General features: G+C 35.6%; 4 protein-coding genes across 9 annotated transcripts in view; 3 read left to right on the top strand and 1 right to left on the bottom strand.

The window, feature by feature from the left end:
* Nucleotides 1-502: 502 nt before the first annotated feature.
* On the top strand, nt 503-6,725 carry Mad1 (Mitotic arrest-deficient 1). The gene is made up of 4 exons (XM_081980209.1): nt 503-1,365; nt 1,419-1,555; nt 1,615-1,797; nt 5,360-6,725. The coding sequence occupies exons 1-4, from the start codon at nt 714-716 to the stop codon at nt 6,569-6,571; spliced, it is 2,184 nt and encodes a 727-aa protein (XP_081836335.1). The 5' UTR covers nt 503-713; the 3' UTR covers nt 6,572-6,725.
* Nucleotides 6,726-7,746: 1,021 nt separating this feature from the next.
* Nucleotides 7,747-13,545, top strand: LOC145729438 (uncharacterized). The gene is made up of 11 exons (XM_081980206.1): nt 7,747-7,906; nt 7,961-8,170; nt 8,223-8,708; nt 8,765-9,013; nt 11,141-11,457; nt 11,509-11,766; nt 11,829-11,965; nt 12,021-12,133; nt 12,185-12,336; nt 12,934-13,288; nt 13,341-13,545. Exons 2-11 carry the CDS (start codon nt 7,973-7,975, stop codon nt 13,470-13,472), a joined length of 2,397 nt encoding a protein of 798 aa, XP_081836332.1. The 5' UTR covers nt 7,747-7,906; nt 7,961-7,972; the 3' UTR covers nt 13,473-13,545.
* A 108-nt stretch (nt 13,546-13,653) lies between these two features.
* LOC145729447 (uncharacterized protein C15orf61 homolog) lies at nt 13,654-14,404 on the bottom strand. Of its 2 annotated transcripts, none has more exons than XM_081980219.1 (3): nt 14,151-14,404; nt 13,907-14,085; nt 13,654-13,852 (listed from the first exon to the last, which is right to left on the bottom strand). In XM_081980219.1, exons 1-3 carry the CDS (start codon nt 14,279-14,281, stop codon nt 13,725-13,727), a joined length of 438 nt encoding a protein of 145 aa, XP_081836345.1. In that variant the 5' UTR covers nt 14,282-14,404; the 3' UTR covers nt 13,654-13,724. The 2 variants fall into 2 exon arrangements, with proteins under 2 accessions (XP_081836345.1, XP_081836344.1); XM_081980218.1 differs by having other exon boundaries at nt 13,907-14,090; nt 14,156-14,394.
* A 136-nt stretch (nt 14,405-14,540) lies between these two features.
* Nucleotides 14,541-25,926, top strand: part of cyst (rho guanine nucleotide exchange factor 18 cysts) — a 27,986-nt gene continuing 16,600 nt past the window's right edge. For 2 of the 5 annotated variants that reach the window (XM_081980201.1, XM_081980200.1), the window contains exons 1-11: nt 14,541-14,927; nt 19,555-19,827; nt 19,902-20,078; nt 20,134-20,239; nt 20,291-20,462; nt 20,518-20,678; nt 20,939-21,025; nt 21,270-21,336; nt 21,388-21,502; nt 21,555-21,634; nt 21,690-21,793. In XM_081980201.1, coding sequence (XP_081836327.1) covers nt 14,885-14,927; nt 19,555-19,827; nt 19,902-20,078; nt 20,134-20,239; nt 20,291-20,462; nt 20,518-20,678; nt 20,939-21,025; nt 21,270-21,336; nt 21,388-21,502; nt 21,555-21,634; nt 21,690-21,793 — 1,385 coding nt within the window. In that variant the 5' untranslated portion in view covers nt 14,541-14,884. Of the gene's footprint in view, nt 14,928-16,576; nt 16,822-19,554; nt 19,828-19,901; nt 20,079-20,133; nt 20,240-20,290; nt 20,463-20,517; nt 20,679-20,938; nt 21,026-21,269; nt 21,337-21,387; nt 21,503-21,554; nt 21,635-21,689; nt 21,794-25,926 lie in introns of all 5 variants that reach the window. The other 3 variants (XM_081980203.1, XM_081980204.1, XM_081980202.1) reach the window with 3 other exon arrangements.

Here is a 25,926-nt window from a genome sequence, read left to right as displayed (position 1 = left end):
AAGTTGGACGAATAGTAATTCATTCGCGGTGTTGCCATTTGCTCAACCATTCCCATAACATTTTAAATTGTTTCCTGTATTAAACTAATTTGATTGCCCTAATAAATCCCAAATATAAGCCTAAAATGGTTGATTGAGAGATAGTAACTACCATACGTAAGTCATAAAAATACAATAATTGTTCTAGTACGACTTTCTTTCCTCGAGTCACACCTAAAATTTCTTTGAAAATCAGGACAATGGAAACTTGGCAATGTGGGTTTACCTTAGCAAGCGGTGTTGCCAGTGTCGCAACCATACCACAACCACAAATACCACAAAGAAAAACTCAAAACATGTTTTTTTAAAGCAACCTCTACTGTATATTTGACCGCTACCTCCCCAATTATTTTTAGATAATTTGTAACTTTGGGAAATTAGTTCATTAGTTAAGTTAGGAATATTATAATAAAAGTCTACTTTGGAAACACCGCCTACGAGAAAGTGTCAATAATGTCATTACTGCGAAGTGTCAATGTCAATTTATTTATTATTTCCTTTTGTAAATTTACAATTTGTTGCTAAGTAAATCGCGTTTATAAATTTGTTTCGATTAACTTTATTTTGTAGTTTTGTGGGTAACTTCAAAAATAAGTTAAATTGTACTATTGAATATCATGTCAACGACCGACTAAACAATACGCCAAATTTCTATACAAGCCACTGGTTTTATCATGAGTCAAGCCACCTCCATAAACAGTACTATCATCAAAATGGTACAAAATTTAAAAGAAACTGGTAATTCCTTAAAAGACACTCCACTAAAACGTTCACTCAGCTCAAACTCATTTGAGAGCACCTTTGAAGAACAAACACCAGTGAAAAGGTTCAAGCATGAAAACAGCCTCAACTTGTCCTATATGGGATCGCCAAGGGAGATGAATCGTCTTAGGGCCGATCTTATTGAAGCCCGCAACACTATCATTACCTTAGAGGGCCGAATTCAACATATGCATGGTGTACAAAAGCAAATGAGGCTGATGTTTGACAATGAAACTGAAGACCTAAAGCGCCAACATGACTATGACCGAAAATGTATAGAAGAGCTGGAAATGCAGTTGCAAACTGTGAGAAAGCGTGAAACTTCACTTAAAGCTCAACTGTCTGAACTTAATTCAAAGTATGATAAATTAAAAGCTAGTAGTGAAGAAAAAACATTTTTACTTGAAAAGGAACTAGCTGAAGTGAAGGATGATTCACACATGGCAAGTTCTGAAGGAAATTCAGAGATTTGTAAGTTGCAGAGGAATATTAGGGAGTTGGAAACTATGTTACAAGCTGCTGAAGAAGATGCTGATGCTCAGAAAAAACTTGCTGCTGAATTAGGTAAAAACGTGTAGTTTTAGTTGTAAGAGTTAAATTATTCATTTTTGTTACAGGCAAACAGTTGAGTGAAAAAAGGTCTGTTGAAATTGAGCTAGAACAAAAGAAATTGGAGTTACAGAGAACCAAAAATCAGTTACGTTTATTGGAGAGTGCCAAAGAAGATTATTTGGAGTTTCAACAGCAGGCAAAGGTAATTTTCATTGCTATTCACTGCTAGTACTCACTTGGCTAATTCTTTGGTAATTACAGTCACAGGCTCATAAGTTAGCAAAATATGTAGAGCTGGAGAAGGAGAATGTCCAATTAAAAGAAGACTTTGCAAGGTTGAAACTTGACTCTAGAAACAAATCCCTGCTTGAGGAGGAAGTTTATGATTTAAAAAGTAGACTGAGCAAGCATAAGGAGTTGGAGAAGAGACTATCTGATTTACAAGTAAGTATGAAATTATATTTTATTTTCTTTTATTTATGCTATAAATGTTATTGTCAAAGTTTATTACCAGTTCATATTGAATATGGTAAATTAAAAATTGCAAATTTATCTTAGATGACTCTAGAATGTGGAAAATTTTTGAAAGTGGAAAAACACTGTAAAAATTGCAAATCAATCTTAGATGAGTCTAAAATTTCTAAAGAATCACAACCAATTTCCATTAAAAAACACTTTTTTAAAATTTTAAAAGGGCTTCTATATCTAGTTTTAGGACACTCTGATAGTTTTTAGGAGGTTTTTGATAGCATTTAGTAGCCCCTGGCTATTATACACAATTTTTCTAAAGTTTAGGACACTTTGTAGAGGTCTCTGACCATTTTGAATGATTTTTCTTAGGATTAAGACATTTGTTGAGGCTTCTGGCCATTTTAAACAATTTTTAAAGGTTTAGAACACTTGTAGAGTCCTCTGACAATTTTTAGAAGGTTTCTGATAGTATTTTTAGAAGCCGCTGGCCATTATACACGATTTTTTTACGGTTTAGGATACTTGTAGAGGCCTCTGACCATTTTAAATGATTTTTCTAAGGATTAAGACATTTGTTGAGGCTTCTGGTGATTAGAAACAATTTTTCTAAAGTTTAGGACACTTGTAGAGTCCTCTCACAAAGTGGCTGTCTTTTGACAAAATCGCTTGTAAAACCATTGGAGTGAGAAAATGACCGTTTTAAGCACATTTTTTGAATACTCATTAAATTTCCTATCTGATAACCTAAAAAAAACAGTACAAAATTGAGTACAGCCAGTTTTAGGAAGTTTTCAGTACTATTTAGAGGCCTCTGCCAATTTTAAACAGTTTTTCTAAGGCTTAGGAATGTTGTAAAAGCCTCTGACAATTTGAGGTGGTTTTTGATAGTATTTAGAAGCCCCTGGCTATTATACACGATTTTTCTAAGGTTTAGGATACTTGTAGAGGTCTCTGACCATTTCAAATGATTTTTCTATGGATTAAGACATTTGTTGAGGCTTCTGGTCATTAGAAACGATTTTTCTAAAATTTAGGACACTTGTAGACCCTTCTAACAATTTTTGGGATGTTTTTGATAGTATCTAGATAGTTCTGGCCGTCATAAACGATTTTTCTTAGGTTCAAGACACTTGTAGAGTCCTCTCACAAAGACAGTCAGCGACAAAATCGCTTGTAAAACCATTGGAGTGAGAAAATGACAGTTTTAAGCACATTTTTTGAATACTAATTATATTTCCTATCTGATAATCTAAAAAAAACAGTACAAAATTGAGTACAGCCAGTTTTAGGACGTTTTCAGTACTATTTAGAGGCTTCTGCCAATTTTAAACAATTTTTCTAAGGTTTAGGAATGTTGTAAAAGCCTCTGACAATTTGAGGAGGTTTTTGATAGTATTTAGAAGCCCCTGGCTATTATACACGATTTTTCTAAGGTTTAAGATACTTATAGAGGTCTCTGACCATTTTAAATGATTTTTCTATGGATTAAGACATTTGTTGAGGCTTCTGGTCATTAGAAACAATTTTTCTAAAGTTTAGGACACTTGTAGACCGTTCTAACAATTTTTGGGAGGTTTTTGATAGTATCTAGATAGTTCTGGCCGTCATAAACGATTTTTCTTAGGTTCAGGACACTTTTTTTTTTTTTTTTTTTTGCTCTGTTTAATGGCGTTACCAACTAGGGTATTCTGCCAGCTCGATACGAAAGAGGCTCAGATAGTCGGGCTTGTGCCCCTGAGCCCCAGATAGCTACTAAAAGTTCTAAAAAATCGCTTAAAGGCACGATCCGAGCAAAAGATGTAGTCCTTCCTCGTGGAAACTATAACCGTCACTGTCACATCCACGTGGTCTTCTCCTAGGTTTTCACCCTTTCCGCCCTTTGGAAGTGCACCGCACAAGACAATTCCCCGTAGACTTTTAGGAATCGACTTTTCCACCCAGAGCTCCCACCATCTCCACTCGACCGGCTGCGGAGTTCGGTCGTCAACTTCAAATTTCTCAGAACACCGTTTCAAGAAACGTGGTTTCTTAGCGACACAAAATGGCGCCCACGAAACAGACGTGCGGTACGTTTCAAGTTGAAAATCGAACTGGTTCAGGACACTTGTAGAGTCCTCTCACAAAGACAGTCAGCGACAAGATCGCTTGTAAAACCACTGGAGTGAGAAAATGACAGTTTTAGGCACATTTTTTGAATACTCATTATATTTCCTATTTGATAACCTAAAATAAACAGTACAAAATTGAGGACAGCCAGTTTTAGGACGTTTTCAGTACTATTTAGAGGCTTCTGCCAATTTTAAACAATTTTTCTATGGTTTAGGAATGTTGCAAAAGCCTCAGACAATTTTTAGGAGGTTTTTGATAGTATTTAGAAGCCCCTGGCCATTATACACGATTTTTCTAAGGTTTAGGACACTTGTAGAGGCCTCTGACCATTTTAAATAATTTTTCTAAGGATTAAGACATTATTTGTTGAGGCTTCTACTTCTAATCATTAAAAACAATTTTTCTAAAGTTTAGGACACTTGTAGAGCTCTCTAACAATTTTTGGGAGTTTTTTGATGGTATCTAGATAGTTCTGGCCATTATAAATGATTTTTTTAAGGTTCAAGACACTTGTAGAGTCTTTTCACAAAGACAGTTAGGGACAAAATCGCTTGTAAAACCATTGGAGTGAGAAAATGACAATTTTAAGCAAATTTTTGAACTCATTAAATTTCCTATCTGATAACGTAAAAAAAAAAACAGTACAAAATTGAGGACAGCCAGTTTTAGGACGTTTTCAGTACTATTTAGAGGTTTCTGCCAATTTTAAACAATTTTTCTAAGGTTTAGGAATGTTGTAAAAGCCTCAGACAATTTTTAGGAGGTTTTTAATAGTATTTAGAAGCCGCTGGCCATTATACACGATTTTTCCAAGGTTTAGGACACTTGTAGACCCCTCTAACAATTTTTGGGAGGTTTAGGAATCTTGTAAAAGCCTCTGACAATTTTTAGGGGATTTTTGATAGTATGTAGAAGCTCCTGGCTATTATACACGATTTTTCTAAGGTTTAGGACACTTGTAGAGCCCTCTAACAATTTTTGGGAGGTTTTTGATAGTATCTAGATAGTTCTGGCCATCATAAATGATTTTTCTAAGGTTCAAGACACTTGTAGAGGCTTCTGCCAATTTTAAACAATTTTTCTAAGGTCTAGAAATGTTGTTTTGTTGTATTTTAGGAGGTTTTTGATAGTATTTAGAAGCCCCTAAAGTTTAGGGCACTTGTAGAGACCATTTTAAATGATTTTTTCAAGTATTAGGATATTGGTAGATGCTTCTGGTCATTTTAAAAATAACTACGCTTTTAGAACAATTGGAGAACTTTTTGAAAACTGGAAAAAGAACCCTAAGCTAAAATGGCAAATTACAGACTGAAAATCAATCTCAGATGACTAAAAATTCTAAATAATCAATTTCCATAAAAAAAACATTTTTGAAAATGGATCAATAGTGTGAAAAGTTATATTTATTTTCATATTTTGTTTGTAGGCTCAGTATGACCAAGCCCAGATGTACTTAAATGAATGGAAGGCAGTTGCGAGAGGATTTTGCGAAACTACTGACAGCGACGCCGCTTTACCGCATTTGCTACGTTCTGCTATTGAGAGACTACAGCAGCAAGAACTTTCTCTAACAGCCGAAAAAGTTGAGTACGAAACTAGCTTAAACAATGCTCAACACGCGGCAAAAGTCGCCAAAGCGGAACTAGAAAAAACACAAAGGTTAGTCAGCGATTTGAAATCAACTGGGGAACAAAAGCAAGATTTAATCCATCGATTGAGAAAGAAATTAGTGCTGGTCAGTCGCGAACGAGACAGTTACCGACTTCAGTTAGATTCATATGAAAGGGATTTGACTATGGTGGCCAGTAATGGTGATATTGGTGGAGGCGTGATGATGCAGCAAAGTCAGAAAGAGCGTATTGACAATTTGGAGAAAGTGGTCGAGGGTTATCGTGATTTGTTGGCAAAACTGGAGAATGATCTTCAAGAAGCCCAGCCACAACTCAACAGTGATTTGGTTCCTGTAAAACAAGAGCAACTTGCTCGGTTACAAGATGATAATTCCAAGTTAAGAGAGGAAAACCAATTGCTGAGAGATCAGCGCGATCGTTTGGAAATCCAACTTGAATCCTTAACGGAAGGTCAAGACACTTTACAGGGTGGTCAAGTAGTTCACTTGGCAATCAATCCATTGGCTGAATGCCTTGGCCAACGACAATCCCAGCTTGAAAAAGTACAAGAAGAGAATTTGCGATTAAAAAACAAATTGAAAAAAATAGAGGAAGGAATTGAAACCAGTAAGCTGGGCGACGTGACGATTTGTCCGCAAGAGGTCGCCTCGTTGAAAGAACAAATAAAAGAGAAAGAAAAACAGTCGCAAAGAATGGTGGACAAATTCAAATCGTCTTTGCTGGAATTTCGCAACGTGGTTTACATGCTATTTGGCTATCAAATTGACAGACCGTCTGGTTCGAGCAGCAGGTACATCTTAAGAAACATGTACGCTGAACAGGAGGATGACGTGATATGTTTTGAGGTTAATCAAGATGGCGATTTAAATTTGTTGGAGAATGAATTTAGTGGTACATTGGGCCAGATGATTGAGTTGCATTTGATTCATCAGAAATCTGTGCCGGTGTTTTTGAGTGCGATTACCATCGATCTGTTCAATCAGAAAACGATGACCAAACGATATTGAAATATTTATAGCATGTAGTTTATTTGGTTGTAATTATTAACTTTCAGTTAAAGTGAATTCAATAGAAACTGATTTTTAATATTTTTGTGGTAATTAAGTGTGACAGAATTGTACAGTAGTTTCATTTTTCTCAATAATACTTATTTCCTAACAATGCGCTTTATTATTTAATGAAATATGAAACTCAAATCAAAGTGAATTCTAACCTTTTTCTGAGCAATTTTATTTAGACTTGAAGTTATAGAAAGCTTAGCAATTTAATTAACTTTGTTGAAGATACAACAGTTTGCAGTAACAAGCTTTTAGAAGCTTCTGAGCTGTTTCAGGAGCATTTGAAAGCTTCTGAAATCATTTTAGACTACTTTATGAGAATTTAGAAGGTTTTAGGACAGTTTAAACAGCATATTGAAGAATCAATGACAGACAGAAGCTTTCAGATTGTTGTGAAATCTTCTGAAAGCTTCTAGACTAGTTGGAAGCTTTATTCAGACTGTTCCAAAGGCTTTAGGAAGCTTCTAGCTCTATTTTTTACTATTTTAGGAGCATTTGCAAGGGTTTTGAGTAGTTTAAGGAGCATATTGAAAGTTCTGAATTCTAAAAATTATTGGAAGTTTTTAAACTGCTCTAGAATCATAAGAAAGCTTTTGGACTGTTTTAAGATTTTTTGGAAACTTCTAGATTAGTTGAAGAGCATTTGGAAGTTTTTGGACTACTTCAGGGGCATTTATAATGTGTTAAGACAGTTTAAAGACAATAAAATCCAGGGACTTATAGCATTTTTTGCATAAACAACTCTTACTTAATTCAAATTTGTGATAATTCCTTTTCAAAATGAAGAGGAAAGTCATACAAAATGAAATCTGAATAAGTTTTTCGGTGTCTTGTATAGTTTTCAAAATATCCGCTCCAGAAAGTCGCCGTCTGATGTCAGGTTTACAGACATTCAAGAGCAGATATCTTGAAAACTATAAAAAATATCAAAAAACTTTACTGAGTGAAACTTGTAGCAAATTTAATCAGCTTTTATTTTGTATAGAGTGGTCATGTCGGTAGAACACACAGTTTCAGAGATATAAACAATAAAAATCCAGAAAGTGGCAAAGCTACACAATTACAGAAAGAGGAGGAGAAGAGTGGTGACATATCCATCATTTTGTTAGGTTAGGTTTTGTTTTGAAATTCAAACAAACTGTCATTCAGTCAGTAACGTTACTGGGATTTATTATTTTGTTAACTTAATTCTTGTTTATTGTGTTTACTACAGAAATTTTAACATTATTATAGTATTTAAATATGTTTTAAGGTGATTACATTCAGGCAAACAATTTAAGAACGGTATTAATAATCATTCATTAAAAAACTAGTCTTGTCAAGCCAATTCACTTTCAGAACAGTCTCAAAATGGAATCAAGAGAAGACCATCATTTGGAACTTAGGTCAGACACAATCAGCACTGTAAACAGTTTTAGCGGAATTGTATCAATCAGTCACAACAATGCCAATAAGTTTGGAAAAATGAAAAGTTGCATTGCTGCTATAGAGAAATATAGTCTCACTAGATCCTCTGATGAACTTATAGTGATTAACCGATTGTTGCAAGTAAGTGTGGTTTTAGTTACCTACATACATACTACAACTGTTGCATTTTAAGGCCCTCAGTGTAACCTCAGACCTAAGCATTTTTGATCCCCACACTAATATTGCAGGGAAGTTTTACATAAGTGTATTAGATTTAATGAAAATCTTAGAACCAAGGTCTTTGACTACATGGTACTGCATTGACATGCTTTTGAATGCGTGTAAAAATACTGCCGCCAAACAAGCACTTTTGACTATTTACCAGTTCCTGCCCAGTTTGTCTCATATGATGAGTGATCAATTAACTGCAGAGAAAAAAGCTAGTTTACTGAAACTGATGCAAAGCATTACATGTGGCATGAGGATTTACTGGCAACTGCCTAACATGGCTCATTTAATAACCACTTTGTGCAAGTGGATTGATGGGCAAGATTCTGAAATTTGTGCACTTTCTTTGGGTGTTTTAGTCAATTTGTGTTACAAAAATGTGTCCAGTACATTTATTTTGCAGCACAACATTGATTTGAAGAGGTTTATTCGCAAATGTTTGGCTTTAAAGGTACCTAACTTTCAAGCAATGATATTTTAAACTTATTATAAGTTTTGTGTTTGTAGGGTCCTTATGTAGAAGTGTATGTCTGTTTTATGACAATCATCCTGGAAAATGTGTGTGGATATATTCCTGTGGTGGTTGTGTCCACTTTGATTCATAATGTTTGTGCAGCAGTTTTGGAGGCTTACAGGAGAAAAGATGGTTTGGTCCTAAGACAAATTGTAGAGTTTTTTATTGAGTGGGTCAAATCTTCAAGTAGTGTACTCACTGGTTATAACAAGTACAGGGAACAAGTGGAGAGTATGTTACAGGTAAGTTTATACTTGTATAGTGCAACAAAATCTCAATATTTCTTTCATCCTAGATCAAGTTTGGTTAATTTTATGGTAAAATTGTTTTCTGTAAATTATTCTCCTATAAATTTTAATTTGACACACTATACATTTGTCCTTAAGGATTAACAGGCCACAAAGTGACAGAATGCACCAAAGTGCTATTTTTGATTTTTCAAGTGAGCATAGCTCTCCTATTTATTTAAGGAGCTATCCCAAAGTGTTAATAAAGAAAGTTGTAGCAAATTTCATGCTCTACATGATTGCATTTAGATGTTATGACCTTAAGGACCTCATCAAGGAGTTACAAGCCAAAAAGTGACAGAATGCATCAAAGTGTCCTTTTTCAACTACTTGAATTTTTCAAGTGAGCATAACTATTATTTGTCTCCAAATAAATTGTCATTGATTTTAAGTAAATAATAAAGTAGTAAAAAAATAAAAATAAAATTTGACTTTTTTGGCTTTTGTTGTGGAATTTTTTTGATATTTTTTACCAATTTATTTAGTAATAAAATGCTCAACTTTGTCTCCATTTTATTAAAGCCTTATCAACTACAGTTTCTCAGATAGCATTGCTATAATGCATTGAATCTGTAACACCCTGTATTAATGTACTTTATTTAAGAAGGCAGTAATTAGCTTTGAAACTGTAAAATTATTATTTGACCACCTCCATAACTCACTTATTTTTTATTTAAAAAACATATACAAAATAAGAGTCTTGTAGATATTTTGTCTATTTTATATCTAGATAGTTGATTAGCATACATCAAAATAGTATTTAATAACTATCTTAAAATAAAGACACCAATTACCCTGTAGTTATTTTCTGGTCTTAAATGGGATGAATTAGAATTTTACAGGGTGGTCCAGTTTTAAATGTCAATAATTCAATAGCTCATCAAAACATAAGTTAACATACATTATGTCATTTTCCTGAAAAATGCTTCTCAAGGAAAATACAGTCCATAAAAGTCCAGTTTAAAAAATCGGTTTTTTGTCATAAACTGTCAGACTGCTGGAGCAATTTTAATCAAATTTAGAACAAATACATATGAAATTAATACTCATTATGTGATGTTAATGACGTTTGTCGAAACTGTCCAGTGGTTATAAGTATCTCTTATAAAATTCTGATTTGAAACTTTGTTTACGAGATAATTGAGTTATTATGTTCAAAGACCCAAAACCAACCCAACTTAAAAATTGTCTTGAAAACGGTGAAAATTGGCTTAAGAAGCTTAAAAAATGTCTTTGTAGCCAGTTTTCACAGTTTTCAGACAAATTGAAAGACTTTAGCCTTGACACTTGATTTGGAAAGTGTGAAAATTGACTTGAGAGGCTTAAAAACTGTCTTTGTAGTCAGTCGTTATATTTTTCAGATAAGTTGAAAAACTTTAATAGTGAAAATTAAATTGTAGCCATGAAAAACTACTTTATCTAGAATTTTTTACTACAAATTCACACATATCAATCTTGAAAATTGACTTGGACACCAAAAAGTGACTCTGAGCCAATGAAAAGTGACATCAAAAGCTTAAAATTTGCATTTGAAGTATGTTTTCATAATTTGAAAATACATTTCAATATGTTAGTCTTGGAAATAGTCTTAAATACAGGATATTGACATTAAATTCATGAAAATTGACTTGAAGACTAACTTTTCATTTTCTTAGAACTCTAGCCTATTTTTAAGGCTTTAAAACTGCTTTCAGCTTGGAAAATCGAGTTTTAGAGTGATCTTCACCAAGTTTTTGACATAGCAGACTTAAAAAAACCTATTTTTACATTTTCCGTAGGCTTAAACATGCCATTTCTCGCTTAGTCAGTTATTAAATTGACTTCTAGACGCTTCACTGTGCTTTAAGACTGAAAAATCTAATTTTAAACTATTTTTAATAGTAAAAGTTAAGTTTCCGACTCTTCATTTATGAAGTTAAACAATTTTGGCATTAAATACTACATTAGTCTTGAACTAATTTTTAGAATTAAATTAGTTCGAAAATTCGGACTGGTTTTTTTTAAAATTTACAAAATGACACAAAATATATGTCAGTCGTTAGCCATTCAAACATCTTTAAAGTTATCAAACAAAACTTTCAGCTGATTGAAGACTCTGGTACTTCGGTGGATCCAGAAACCCTCTCAGCTATGCTGGATTTAATAAATTTCTTTGTGGAAACCGAGGTGCCGCAAATATCTTCTCTGTACCCGCAACTGATTACTTTGGCCTTAAAATGGATCCAAGAGAGTACCGCGTCCTACAGGGCATTGTCCTTACTGAAAAATCTTGTTTTAAGCGCTGACAACAACGACGACAACATTCTAGAACCTTTAATGGCCGGCCAGAAGGTGTTTTTACTGATATTCAACTCGGCTCTCGACGAAAATGTTATGGATCAATCTGAGCACGTTAAAAGGCTAGTTGAGAGTGGTGGTTTTTTTGGTATTATTTAACCGAAGGTGTGCAGGTTAGGTGCGATGCTGCAATTGCTCACTGCGATGATCCAGATGAAGGCTATCGGTCAACAACTCACTCGGGAATTACATCAAGATGTGGTGAAGCATCTTTTCCAGCCATTGTTGGGTGACGGGAGTCCCCGATCAAATGAATGTACGTGCAGTGAAGAGTCCGTTAATTTGTATATTTACGCTTTGGGATTGGTTGGCAAATTGGAAAAGTGCGACAGCAATTGGATGTGTTTACTTAACAGTTTATTGCAGGAGCGGTAAGTGATTTTTTATTTCCTACCTAAACACTGGGGAAGTTTCGTTCGTCTGCTAATTTCAGGCAAATTCACTCTGTCATCGCGCAAGCACTTTGCAACAGCCCAAAACACGTAAAAAAACTCGCTTTGGAACTGTCAAGTTCCTGTTCTGACGGTGTGGCATCGGCTTTAGAGAATCTCCAATCAGTGATGTCTGCAGGTAAGCTTTAGCTTCCAAAATCTTTACAAAATAAATCAAATCTGGACTTGTAAAGGGACTAGCGCAAATGCAAGCGCTTCCAGTGTTACTTCACCCCCCGAGCAGAGTTTTAGCGTGATTCCTCTAGGGCAAATCGAACGTTTGGACAATATTTTGTCTGTGATTGAGGTATTGTTGGAAAATTCTATAATTACCGCGAAATTAAATGATTTTTTTTAGACCTTAATTTCGAAAAAGGAGTTTGATAACTTGGCTATTTCTGACTTGATGGAATTGTACAATTATAAAGTTTCCAACATTTCACAAGCGGAACGGGCTGCTCAGGTCAGTTTAGATGCTTCTAACAGGTTTAACTCTCATCTACAACATCGGTAAGTATTCCTTAATTTTGAGATTTTGTTATGTAAGTAGCTCTGTTCAGTGACTTCTGACTGTTGTGTCACATCTCATTTCATTAGACAAAGGATATGTGTTTTATAACATGATAATACCAGTTATTATTGATAATAAGTCAGTTTTTTGGTTAAAAGCTCCTTTTAGACCTCTAAATAATCTTAAACGTTCCCAGAATTATATTGATTTGCCAGAAGTTTCTAAGACAATTTTGAAAATTGAAAACCCTCTAACAAGTACCAGAGCTTCCTACAAGTGTCTTAAACCTGCCCTTAACTGTTTTCATTTGCCAGAGGCCTCTAGGACCATTTTGAAAGTTCCATAGACCTTTAAATACTACTGAGAACCTTCTAAAAAGTACCAGAGTCCTCTACAAATGTCTTAAACCTTTGCAGAATTGTTTTAATTTGCCAGAGGTCTCTAGGACCGTTCTGAAAGTTCTATAAACTTCTAAATGTAACTGAGAACTGTCTAAAAAGTGTCAGAGCTTTCCTAAAATTGTTTTAAATTGTCTGAGGCCTTTACAAGTGTTCTAAGGGTTGTAGAAAAAAACGAAATTTGTAAACATTTTTTAGATTGACGCGCCTGACACACGAACACAACCAATTACAACAAAGTACAGTTTTTACCACAAAAAAACTGGACGACATCAGCAAAAAAAATCGCGAATTGTGCGAAGAAGTGCGAGCGTTGCACGATCGGTTTGAGGCAGAAAAGGGACAGATTAAAGTGTTACGAGAACAGCTTAAAGCGAAAGAAAAAGCCTTAACCGAGTGCGAAGCCACCCTCAAAGACACTGAACAGAAACGAGTCAAGCTGCAGCAGTGGTTCAACAAAGTTGAGGAAAACTGTCGCAGGCTGGAGAGGAATGAGGTCAAAAAAGATGAGATTATTGAAAAGTGTAATAACAATATTAAAACTCTTACTTTGGTAAGTCGGTTGTTTTGGAATTGGTTTTATCGTTGATTTTGCGCTGTTGCAGCAAGTAACCGATTTAGAAAAGTGTTTGAAGGAAAAAGAGAAGATTTTGGATGAGACCAGGATTAGTTTGAGAGAAAAAACTATGCTGTTGGATAGTATTACAAAAATCGCTAGTTCACAAAGTAAAACTTGACAAAGGTAGGAATTATGTGATAAGATTTATTATGTCTGGCGCTCAAGACTGAATAAATGATACATTTAGTATACAGAGTGTGTTGATTTCTGAAGGTATAAAAAACTGTGTTAAAGATGTCACAAATACTGAAAATTATCTTGTTTGTGACCTTATTGATGAAAAAAAAACAAAACTTCACCATTTTTTAACCCTTTATTTCTCATCAAAGACTAACTTTGAATAATCTTTTTGTCTCTACCCCTTAGAACATCAATATAGGGAACCTTTATCTTCTGGATATAAAAAGTAGATAGTCACATTTCCTTTACTTAAATATACGGTTTCTTCATGTTTTATCAGTAATGTGGCAGCTATTCCATAAGCCAAACATGGTAAACCTATCAAATAGACTTGCTTAAAAGGTATAATCTGGCAAAGTTATGTAACTTTACCTAAATTAATAACTTTGATAACTCTAAAAAACGTATCCTCAATACTCAAATCCTGTTCTTTTCGTTTCGAGCAGTGGTACTTAATATAAGGATAACAACCAGTTCTCAGAATGTGGTAGTTTGAGCTGCCTACTTTCCAGTTAAAATGTGATTTTCCCCATTGATCATCGTTGATACTACTGTACTGAAATGCATTTAACAAGATTATTGGCAAAGTAAGTTTAGAAATAAGGCAGCAAACTACCTTACTTTAATGAAGTAGGAAGTCCAGGGGGGCTCTTTACACTGTCTTAAATAGGAACTTAGGACTTCAGAGGATGTTGGTAAGTTGAGTTTTCTAGGAGCAATTATGTTTTTATACAACTTGTGTAGCATTGTTTTAACTGTTAATCGCTGTGCTTATAGAATAAAGAAAATTAATTTCAAAAACACTAAAAACCTCACATTTTAATTTGAGTACAAATCAGCTGATTATTTCATAATAATAAATAGTCGTTAGTCGGTTTAGTATATCCTTGTCAGACTAATTAATAATAGATGAGCTAGACAGAGAGCAAAACTGATCTTGGTTCAGTAGTAGGCAGTTATAGCAACTGTCATCAATCAATATACTGTCAATTATATTCGTTGTCAAATATGTCAAAACAAAAATCAACAATGGCCGACGTGCGACCATCCTGCGACGTTCAACAAACTCCTACTAAAAACAACAAAAGGCATTAATTAACTGTAAATTAATTAAACTTCCGATCTGCGTGCATTTCAAACTTATTAAACTGTGCCTGAATAAAGTGTGAAGCCGTGACGGCGCTTATAATTAAGGACTTAAACGCAGACCGTTCGCATACGTGGGTGCGGATTGTGTGTGTATATTGCCCAATGAACTGGTTATTATTGCGTTTTCCCACAAGTTTCACGGGCTGCTTTTTGCACTCACGCCTTGGCCGATTTAACACTTGATATACGCGAAATCCGTTAATGATGGAAAAAGAACAGGAGCTGCTGATTCCAATTTCTTCTGGTAAGTTCTGCATTGTTTCTTGTACCCCCCTATTTAGGCATAAGTTTCCAAAAAATCAAGGGTTGTTTTACCAATAAATAACATCTATTTAAGTTTGTAACTAATTAAGGTGCATTGTTTGTTCAAGACCTAGTTTCATACTGACCAAGTTGCATTAAGATATGTAATGTGATAGTACACTACAAACACATCTAAACATCTAAATGAATGTAAATCAATTGGTATTTTCCTTAGTAGCTTTAATGTGGAGTGTTGTGTACTAAATGGAGTTTTGTCACTTGATTCTAGGTTCCTAACTAATTTGCCAATAAATTATTGTATTTTGAGTGATATTCTTCTTGACAAATGATGAATGTGAAACAGTATAACTATTGCTGGGTTTATATTTATTTTCGATTTATCACCTAAGATTTATCCCCTAAGATGTAAGAAGTTAAAAGTGAGGTTGCATGAATCTTAAATGAATTTGAAATTAATGTCAAAAAAAAGTAAATATTTTTATTACAGATTAGTCTGTTATCTAAAGTGACAGACATTCCTCAGGTCAAATTACTATTCCAGTGCATTATGTTATCTGGGTTACTTTGAACCATCCACTTTTTGACTTTCATTACAAATTTGCATTGTGCAGAGTTTTCTTTCAGAATACAATTTACTTTGAGAAGCTCTTTTATTTAAAATTCTGTTAAAGTGCTTTTTCAATTGCATTTGTTATTCTGTTTGTATAAAAAGTGTATGGGTAAATCCCAGCTCTAAAGTTTAATTAATAGGCAGCATAAAGATCAAAATTCAGTAAATAAGTATAATGTTTATACAATCAATTTTCTTCTGGTACTTTTTGATTAGCTGTAAATGAGTTGCAAGAGGGCTATAATAATGGATAACATAGTGTGGTGGTTATGGTCACAAGATTTAATTTTTAGACACAAATAAGTTTTAGTCAATTTACTGTTTGTGTTTGATTCACTGACCTTTTGAGTGCCAAACATAACATTTAAAGTGTTTAGAGTTCTCTTAAATATGGCTGTATAATAAGTCATTAATAATCCATACTTTGGTACACTTCAAGGTGATCAAAATTGGGAGAGTGATGAGGCTGTTAAAAGATGAGTTTAATACCCAGTTTCCTTTATAAACTACCTGTCAGTTAAAAATTGGACATGTTGTAAACTAATTTTTAAGATAGAGAAAATAAATGAGCTTTTACTTGTGTTTTCTTTTCAAAGGATTGATTTTTCAGGAAACCTTTCATATCATATAAGTAGGTATAGAATATAGAAGAATTTTGTCTGGCATTGGTAAATTGTATTAAATTGAATTGACACCCGTCCTCGTCCATCCTCATCAGAAATCTAATATTAAAGGGACCTTGTAAAGGAAATTAACTGTCTTTCAACCTATTTTTTAAGTCTCATGTTATCAGTTGATGGACTGGAAGTGAAGACATGATGAACAGATGGAAAAGCATCAGGAACTTTCAATTCATGTTTATTTTATTTGCAGACTATGCTGATTTAGACAGTGATTTTTGTCTTCACTAATAATTTATGGAGGGACTATTTACTGAGAGGAAATTAGTGAAAGTGAAATTTTAAACAAAATGTTTTCTGGTTCAAAAATAATCAGCAAAAAATATGTTTTTTATTTAGACATCGCATTGGTGGTCGTCTAATCCACCGGTTGCGTTTCCAAACGTCCTAAGGGCGTCCAGCTAAGTCCCAGGAAACGTCGCGACGCCAACGACGCGCGTTTGGCATCATCGATCGACGCCGCTGCCGTCCAGGCCTCGACGTTCCGACTCAGTGCCGTTTCGAATTTGGTCCCTGTCGCGTCTGGATTTTTCCGCCAATTCCAAACAAGGGAGAGATTCAACACTGAGCCACTTGTACAACAGGTATTAAGGATGCTGTTGCTGCTTGGCTTCGTTTTTGTTTGGTTTTCGCTTATTTGTATTGTGTATTTTGTTGATTTCCACTCGGCTTGATAGTTGTTTTTTTTTTTGAGAGCTTGCCTTTATTTTTGCAAAAGAATGAAATGGTCCATTATTGAAATTGCTGATGCTGTTTTGAGTTTTGATATTCCGCTTCTACATTAATACGTAGGCTTATCCAGAGGATTACTTTGTTATCTGAATTATCTATAAGACTTTTTTGAGTTTTTGTGTTTTGCCATGTTTTGAATTTTAAAAGTTGCTTTAGAAGTCATTTATGAGATTTGTTAGTTTGATGGTAAAAGTTCATGTTGAAGACATTAGGTGACATGTTTTGGTTTTGTAGTTCATCATAGTAAAGTTAGTTATGTATACTATCCAGTTGCAAGAAGTATATAAAATAATGTTTCTAAAATGCAAGGTTTTAGTGATGTTCAAATATCTAATTTGATATTCCTTGTAAATATCTTTGATTTCTCTGATAACTTATAAAAAGTGACTCATCTATTATTACAAATGTAAATCATCAATTTATACATATTCTCACAAGTTTAATTTTTCTGTATTCCTGGCACCTAAGTGATACAGTATTATCAAAATATTTTGAAGTGCTATTTAGCATCCGTTAGTTAAATAAACCAACAGGCTTACAGGAGGGTCATATAACTTATCCAAATTATTTATTTCAAATCCGCATTTATAAGCAAACGATTTCGCATGTGGGGAAAGCAAGAGAGATTATTCTACCGCCACGTAAGTTTAACGGGAAACGTGGAACGTTTTCCGCATAATTAGAAATTAGCTCAAACAAGATAAATTGCATCCTTCCAGTAATTTTTTCAATTTAGATCGTAACCTTGGCCCTTCAGAAGCGACACATCGTTTAGCCCAAATTCGGTATAACCTCGGCTGGCACTCTTAAGGGAATGCCCCCATTAACCCCTTATAGAGTGGTTATGTGAACGTATATCATTCTCCAGAAAATTGAAACCGTGTTGGCGCTTTTCCCCCTAGATAGCCTTGAAAAACCCCTCTGCAGAGGCACGTTCTTGACCTAGTTTTTAGCACAATAAACCTTCTCGACAAGCTCTAAATTCTCCAAATAAATGTGGGCAATTTCAGTTGTGTTGATGTCTGATTGCGACGATAAATGTCTAAGGTTATTTTGGAGAGACCAACAAAATTGGATCGATCGGGGATTTTTGATAGGTGACTGGATTTGAATTCGGGAAGAGAATGTTTGCTTGATGAGCCATCGTTTTCGCGGGTTTACCTTTAAATGTTTATATTATTTCAACCTTCTGTAAACTATTAAGTTAATGCTTAAAACTTAATTTTATTAAATCATTCTTCCAGCTATTTGTGGGCAGATAAAAACATCGTCTGCCAGTATTTTAAATATTGTTTGAGTCTATAGTTTGTTATAATAGATGCTTTCAGCTAGGTATGCAGTGAGATCACCTTGTAAATTTTTTTAGCTTTTCTTGTGAAACATATTAGCATAACGAAATTGGATATTTAAGTCTTATAAGCTTACAGACGGAAATATTGATGTGGTCTCTCACAACAAACAGCTGAAAAATTGGATGCTAAGATCAATGTTTTCCTTGCCTGTCGTAAATTACCAAAACCTACGAATTCAACTTAAACAAACAAATTTTAATAAGGGGAACTTTCCAGCGAAAATGCCGAGAAACGGTAGGCGAGGAAATCCTTAACAATCGCTCATTGAATGAAGCTATTTTTAATTTTTCCAATTATTTGAACAAAAAGCTAATTACGCTTCACATTATTGTAAACAGTATTTTCGGAAAAGGCTAATATCGATTGTGAGTAGTCCCTCATTACTTTTCCTGGTTAATAAAACTCATAATTTGGCTTGCATTCAAAATGTACAGAGGGTTTGTGTTTTTGTTTGATGTTCTTAGTGTTTCGCTTTTGAATGCTCAAAATGTGAAAATGATAGTTTCTAATTATTTACTCATTTATGATTTATGACCGTTTGGTTTCCTTGGAAAAAAGTTGCTTTATAGTCATATTACATGCTTAAGTACTTTAAGCTGGGGTTTTCCATTGGAATTTAAATATTGAAACTTTTATTGCTGTTTATCCAATTTTTGAAATTTTGCTTCAGTTTAAAACAATCTGCTAACTTCACCATTAGAAGCAAATATTATGTTATGCCCAAGTTTGTAAGATACTAATAATTACATAAAACTTGTACAAATCAAACAATATTATTGTTACGTTATAAATGGACGTTTTTAATTCCTTGGAATAGTGTAGTACTGTTGTGTTATTTGTAACAGTCTTTGTTGTGTTGTTTAAGTGGTAGCCAAATTGCAACAGTTCATTAGTGTTGATGCATCGTTTACCGGTACTTTCCCACAGGATTCATCTGATAAACAAAATTACTTGAAATTTGGTAACTTATTTGCACGTTCGCCCACTTGTATACTGGTAATAACGGTCAAAAATAGAAGACTACCTTAATTTTTATAATGGAACGTACTAGCTATAAAAGCACCCATATCTTATAGGTTTTCTTGCTAGCATAATTCTATATTGAATGCTTTGTTTGTTTATATTGAAGGTATACTAATATCTAAACTTTTTGGATTAGTCTGATGAGTAATGAGAATTAGGAACAAATTTGTTTAGACGTTAAATAGTCTAATCTACGTAATGTTGTTTCAGATGAATGCGGCGGAAGTGGTGGTGAAGCGGATAGCGACGAGGACGTCGTCACCGACTACCACGCAGAAACCGTCGCTTTTGAAAGAGACATGCTGCCGTCGACCGCACCGGCCCCACGGCCGCCAACCGGCCCGCTGCCCACCATCAGCGTTACGCCCCACTCGCCTGCTGCCGCCCCCAAAACTTACGCCGTGCTGGAAGACAGCTTACACCAAGTTCGAGAACTGCACGAGTCCGTGCAGCTTATGAGGAATGCTACAGCAACGGGAGGTGGTACGTACTTTTGCATTTTTCTGGATTCTCAAAAGAGCAAAAGTCCTCTAGTTTCAAGCCACGAATTGATTTAGGTTTTTCGCATAATTCTCGGGAGTTTGCGGCATTTGCTTTAAACCCATTACTAGCACAAATGGCCAGACTGAGCTCAAGTTGCCCAGTGTTAAATGAGGCAGGACATGAACCCGAAGCCTTTGGTGGTTCTTTAGGTTCCTCACCATTACATCAACCGCCTAGTAGAAAAGGAAGTGGTAAGTGTTTCCTTATTGATGCACTTTAGCGTCTTAACAAACGAAAATAAAACAGGAGCGCAAGATTGGTTGTCGCAACCGGAAACTCAAAGACGAAAATCGTGGACTGCCTTAGAAGATCTGTCAAACACTGGAAAAATGAAACACGCCAGACAGAGAAGGTGCATTCAAATTAACAATTTAAGCTCAAATTTAAGGGTTAGTTTTAACAGCATTTCGTTAAGTTCAATGGAATCAGAAGCTGACGAATCATCTTTGATTGACAATGTTGACGGCAGCACGGCTCGACTATTAGGACCGGACGCTCCAGTGATTATCAGACACCGCACTAGGGCTTCGACAGGGGGAGCAAGTACTCATTCGCTCAACGAGGCTGACCTACAGGTTTGCTACTTTTACAGCCCATTTAACCCACCATCTATAACAAAAGTATTTACAGAACGACTTTAACAAACTCAAAGCCAAAAGGGAGGCAGAACAGATGAGGCTGCTGCCCCAAAGATTACCGCTGCAGAAGTCGGTGTCTACGCCATCCATTATCGCGGTCAGAGATTTGGCCCCTGAACCTGTTCTGAGTGGTGCCCAACCTACTTTACCCATGTAAGTGTTTGAGTTTTTTAGCTAAAAAGGGAGTATTGCTTTCAGTGAACACACAATTTTTCACCATGTGTATTTTTTTGGCTTGGTTTTCACACGATTTTTGGCACTTTCAACTACTATCAAGTCTAAAAATTGCGAAATTGATTGACATAAGTTTTTTTGTATTTTTTTACATTTAAATAATCAAAAAACTCAGAATAAATATAATCAAAACAACAACAAAACGGTAGTGCATGGGCTTAGCTTAATCCGTCTAACAGGGGCAGACCGAGTGGCACTGAGAGCGAAACGGAGGAGGAAGGCAGCCGATCTGGTCACATCTCACACTACAAACAACACCTGCACGAGTGAGTACTGTTTTTTTAATCGAACAAGGCAAGCCTATTGATTTAATTCATATTTCAAGTCTAATGCAGGTTTTGGTAAGACCGCATGTGCAGTATAATATTGCACATGTGGACTTATCATTAGGGAATGACACTACGCTTCTCTGACTTTTGTGTTAGTGCTTTTGCAGCATGTTTGGTGTTTTTTTTTGCCTTCACAATGTTTCGGTTCAACATTACTAATCATTAACTTTGAAACTTGCAGTATTCCATACGACCGTCATTCGGAAAAAAGGCGAAAGCGAGGCAGCCTTTTCTTCAGAAAGAAAAAGGTATAAACTTCCAGCCAAATTAAATTAAACTACTTTAAAGTCATCCTACAGGATAAGGCCAAAAAAACGTCCCCACATTTATGGGTGTCCGCCTGTTACGGTTCGTCCCATATTTGCGACGTATGCGCCAAACCTCTAAGCAATAAACCGGCTCTCTATTGTGAAAGTAAGTTTGCATTCTGCTAATTGTGAGCTTCTAATTGTTGCTTTGATTATAGCTTGCGGAACGACGGTACATCAAAACAACTGTAAAGACAACATCGTTGAGTGTGTAAGCGTTAAAATTAAAAGTGCTAAGGTAAGGCAACTTATTTCCTAAATAAACATTTTTATGAGTTAAGTATTGAATGCAGAGTGCAAGCAAGTTGTCCGGATTTACAGTCCCGTTAGCGTCCGGGAAAAATCAGACGTCAAAACGCGGTTCAGGATCAACGCCAAATTCTGTTACTCCCACAAGGTAAGCTAATTGTCTACATTGTGTTTAGAGTTTCAATAATGTCTGAAACCGGTAATTTTGAGTGTTTTTTATTGAAAAAAATATTGGATTAATCAAACAGTATAAATAACTAATAAGATTGAATTTTAGTAGTAAATCAACTGTCAGTTGTGCATTGATCTGGAACATATTTTAACTTATTTCCTATTTTGCGTGCCAACCTAAAACTAAATTATCAGGTTTTTATTCAGTCTCGGGCGTACAAATATGAATTTTTGTCTGTCTATATAAAACACGACAGATTTTCTATTGTTAGTTATGCTTACATAAAATAAATACATAAAGTTTCTTAAGCCTGAAATTGGATTTTTTTAGTAAAAAGAGATCTTTTGAAGTCTTAAACACCAATTTGTTGTAAACTAGACGGTAAAATCTAAATTTTGATGACATATAGAAGGTGAGGAGTTTCAAAAACTGGAAACTCTGTAAACACTATTTTTTAAAACTATAATATTGTACAGTACAGAGTCCTAATTTTAACTGGAAGTAGGGAGAAACAGACAGTTGGTTAAATCTAGGCAATGGTACAGTCAAAATTTATCTAATTTTAAATGAATCATGTCTTGAATTAGATCACAAATTCTAGCCTACAAATGCTTTGAAAACGACTCAAATGACTAATTTTAAATACCATTGATTAAGAAGTATGTTCATTCACACTCAAAGTTCTTTTAGCTCTGTTTTAGTTTTAGAGTTAAAAAACTTTATATCAACATAAGTTACAGCTTGGTCACAATATTTTTGACATTTCATTTAAAATTACTGACTGATTTTCCAGTTTTTTGCGGCTATTAAGAGTTACTGGTCTATGTCCATTTAAAACCAATATTTTGCATCATATTTGCAAGGCAAAAATGCCCCTGTAAGTTTTAAAATGTTTTCCAATTCTTTTGGTTTTCCTAATAAGGACAAAATAGAAGAGATCTACTTAAATTCCTCTATCTACACATCAGTGTAGCAATCAATTATGACTTCTCGACTCTGTTTCTTTGAAAGAAGTAGAACATTTGCGATTAGCGATGGGGCTTCCCCCTTGTAACAGGACATTTTAAAACTTTGGTTTTTATTTATGCTCAAATCGCAGTAAATGATAATGTTTTTGATTAGACAAAATGAAACACCTGAGTCTTTTTTCTGAAAATCTTCCATTTCACATGTTGTATAAGTAAGAAAGAAAAATACTAAAAACTGACATCATTTAAGAAAGGTAAAATTTCAACCAGAGCCCTATCTGCAGCTTATTGTAAAATAGGAGTTCAGTTCACTAGGCTCTTTTGTTTATTTTTCCCATATTCAGTGTTTTTCATTTGGTGTATTAAACCACATTAAAAAGAGCCGAATAATTGTAAATTTAAAATTGATTCTATCTCGTTGATTTTCAATTTTCTAATGTCTGTAGTACAACATACATGGCAAACTTATAATTAAGTTTAACTGCAGCATAACTACGGTCTCTGCATCTCCAAATATGATAACTTATGTTGAGATTATTCTTGACAATCATTCTTGAAATATTGTCACGTTTAGGGGGTAGCGCAGGAACAGAAACAACAAACGTAGTACAAGCATGACTTCTTTATTCGGCGCTGCATAACTCTTAGTATTGAACACTGTCCAAGAGGGGGTGTGTAGATGCGTGGGTGTGGGGGTATGGGCGTAAGGCCTTCTGAAGTGCCGCCAAGCGGTACCCGCTCGATACGAGCAGGGTGCCCCTATGTCCGACACGCCCAAAGGACTTACTTTAGGTACTGCAACAGGGTAACGAGCCGTCCGGGCACTAGGAAGTTCGGACTGTCGCTCGTGACCTCCCTCTGGGGATGACCCCAGAGTTCGGTGGTCGTCGATGGCTTGAGACGCCGATTAAATACTCGTCTCATGACCCCAATTTGCCGGTCTCGCTGATTCGGCAGTGCACTGGGGGAGACCGGGGCCAGACTAGGTACCGGAACATGGTGCAACTTATGTTATTCGTGACATCTCCCCCTTCCAACAAGTGTTCGCCCCGAACACTAAAATTCTATATTACAAAATAAATTTCTCGTCTTTCCTTTTTCCATATGAATCTTAAAATTAACCGATGTTGCTTATTTGCTAGAGAGGGTATGGGAAAAACTTTATTCCAAAAATATAAACACTTTTCTCTTAAAACTACTTCTAGATTCCTAGATAATGTTTTCAGCCACAAAAAAATTAATTCTTTCCTTGGGTCACCTTTCAACCTTGTGTTGCGTCTATCTTCTTGCTCTCCATTTTGGCCAAAATTTACGTCAACTGCACATTGTATTGTATACTCCTTTGGGCACCATCATCTAAGTGGAAACGCTTCACCTAGGCTTCATCTCGTAGTGCCGTCTCTTGGCACTGTATTCTCTAAGCGGCAAACTTCATCGCTTAGCTTCACTTCTTCCTACTGTGTCCTTTTGCGTGCTCCTTTAGCACACCTATCATTGGACATGTATACTTCTTCTTAATTAACGTGAGCACATTTGGAGATGCTTCTTCAGCTCGACTTATTAAAAGACTCTGGGTGCACACGGGTGTAAGTAGAACCGTCGTGGCGGGACCCATCTGAAGATGTCAGCTTCTCCAAGACTTGCTGCTTTACTTCCTTAAATGATATGGCAATGCGTTGATAGACGCAACAAGGTCGTCCGGTGGCCACTGAAATAAACAATATATATATATTTTTTAAATTAATAAACAAAGAATCCTATATCAAGTACTTGCACTTGACCTAGTTTTAAATAAACACACGATACTTGCACTATTTTGCTGTCTCAGCAAGGAACCTAGGTCACTGGCTTAGAAAATTGAGACAATGTTATTACTAAACTGCAACTATGCAAATTATATACTTATTTCTACTATACCCAATTACTCAGTTAAATTTTACCTTTACTAAATTAATATAAATTATACTTATTATTGTGCTCATCTGCACTGCATAGACTCTGTTGCTTTAGGGCGTCCTCCAGGTCGCTCTTTACTTTACCCTACTCGATTCGGGCAAATGCGAGTCTGTAAACTGGTCCTTCAAAATCTTCAACATCTTCATTTTTTGGGAGGGTCGTAGCGTCAGGGGTAGAGCTGGGGTGTGACTACTGATATGAAGATCAGTAGTCCGAGATCAAACGAGGCGCCTCCACCATGTCACGTTTAGGGGGTAGCGCAGGAACAGAAACAACAAACGTAGTACAAGCATGACTTCTTTATTCGGCGCTGCATAACTCTTAGTATTGAACACTGTCCAAGAGGGGGTGTGTAGATGCGTGGGTGTGGGGGTATGGGCGTAAGGCCTTCTGAAGTGCCGCCAAGCGGTACCCGCTCGATACGAGCAGGGTGCCCCTATGTCCGACACGCCCAAAGGACTTACTTTAGGTACTGCAACAGGGTAACGAGCCGTCCGGGCACTAGGAAGTTCGGACTGTCGCTCGTGACCTCCCTCTGGGGATGACCCCAGAGTTCGGTGGTCGTCGATGGCTTGAGACGCCGATTAAATACTCGTCTCATGACCCCAATTTGCCGGTCTCGCTGATTCGGCAGTGCACTGGGGGAGACCGGGGCCAGACTAGGTACCGGAACATGGTGCAACTTATGTTATTCGTGACAATATCATTTGCCCGAAAGATCGAGTTTGTCGAATCATCTAAAAGTGATAAAACCAAATTCTTGTACAAAAAAAAAACTGGTGTTACTATTATGTAGTCGTTTGACTTTGTGTTTTTTCGTTTAGAAGTTTATTAGTAGACAGTTGGCGATTGGCATGTAATACGTCGATAACTCTCGCGCGAACTTTCAGTCTTCCAGCCATCTTTTCAATCACTTTTAGGTGTTTGCTCCGCATACGAGGTGTTTTAGCATTCAGTTTACTCTCAATACCGTGGCCTGCAATTAAACTTTTATGTATTAAAAGCGAGTGCATGATTTAAGGTGGAGAAGAAGTTTTTGCAGGAAAGAAAACGGATATTTTGAGTTTAAGCAAGTGTTCGAAATGCCTCGTTCGGAACCGTTGGTTGCGTGTGATATATCCGCTAGAAAATAGAATTTAATTAGGTGTATATTTGTATCTATTGTACATTTGGAAAGTCTAGGGC

This window comes from Ips typographus, linkage group LG5 (assembly GCF_016097725.1).
Source record: "Ips typographus isolate SLU linkage group LG5, UJ_Ityp_2.0, whole genome shotgun sequence".
In the NCBI taxonomy this organism is placed as follows: Eukaryota; Metazoa; Arthropoda; class Insecta; order Coleoptera; family Curculionidae; genus Ips; species Ips typographus.
This window is presented reverse-complemented; position numbering and strand designations above follow the sequence as displayed.

Excerpts from the sequence above, each read along its gene's own strand:
- LOC145729438 (XM_081980206.1), top strand. The coding sequence starts at position 7,973 with ATGGAATCAAGAGAAGACCATCATTTGGAACTTAGGTCAGACACAATC. Across the intron at positions 12,134-12,184 it reads ATATTTTGTCTGTGATTGAG|ACCTTAATTTCGAAAAAGGA; the intron begins GTATTGTTGGAA and ends GATTTTTTTTAG. Across the intron at positions 12,337-12,933 it reads AACTCTCATCTACAACATCG|ATTGACGCGCCTGACACACG; the intron begins GTAAGTATTCCT and ends AACATTTTTTAG.
- Mad1 (XM_081980209.1), top strand. The coding sequence starts at position 714 with ATGAGTCAAGCCACCTCCATAAACAGTACTATCATCAAAATGGTACAA. Across the intron at positions 1,366-1,418 it reads AAAACTTGCTGCTGAATTAG|GCAAACAGTTGAGTGAAAAA; the intron begins GTAAAAACGTGT and ends TTTTTGTTACAG. Across the intron at positions 1,798-5,359 it reads AGAGACTATCTGATTTACAA|GCTCAGTATGACCAAGCCCA; the intron begins GTAAGTATGAAA and ends TTTTGTTTGTAG.
- LOC145729447 (XM_081980219.1), bottom strand. The coding sequence starts at position 14,281 with ATGCTACACAAGTTGTATAAAAACATAATTGCTCCTAGAAAACTCAAC. Across the intron at positions 14,086-14,150 it reads TCCTACTTCATTAAAGTAAG|TAGTATCAACGATGATCAAT; the intron begins GTAGTTTGCTGC and ends ATTTCAGTACAG. Across the intron at positions 13,853-13,906 it reads TATCAAAGTTATTAATTTAG|GTTTACCATGTTTGGCTTAT; the intron begins GTAAAGTTACAT and ends TCTATTTGATAG.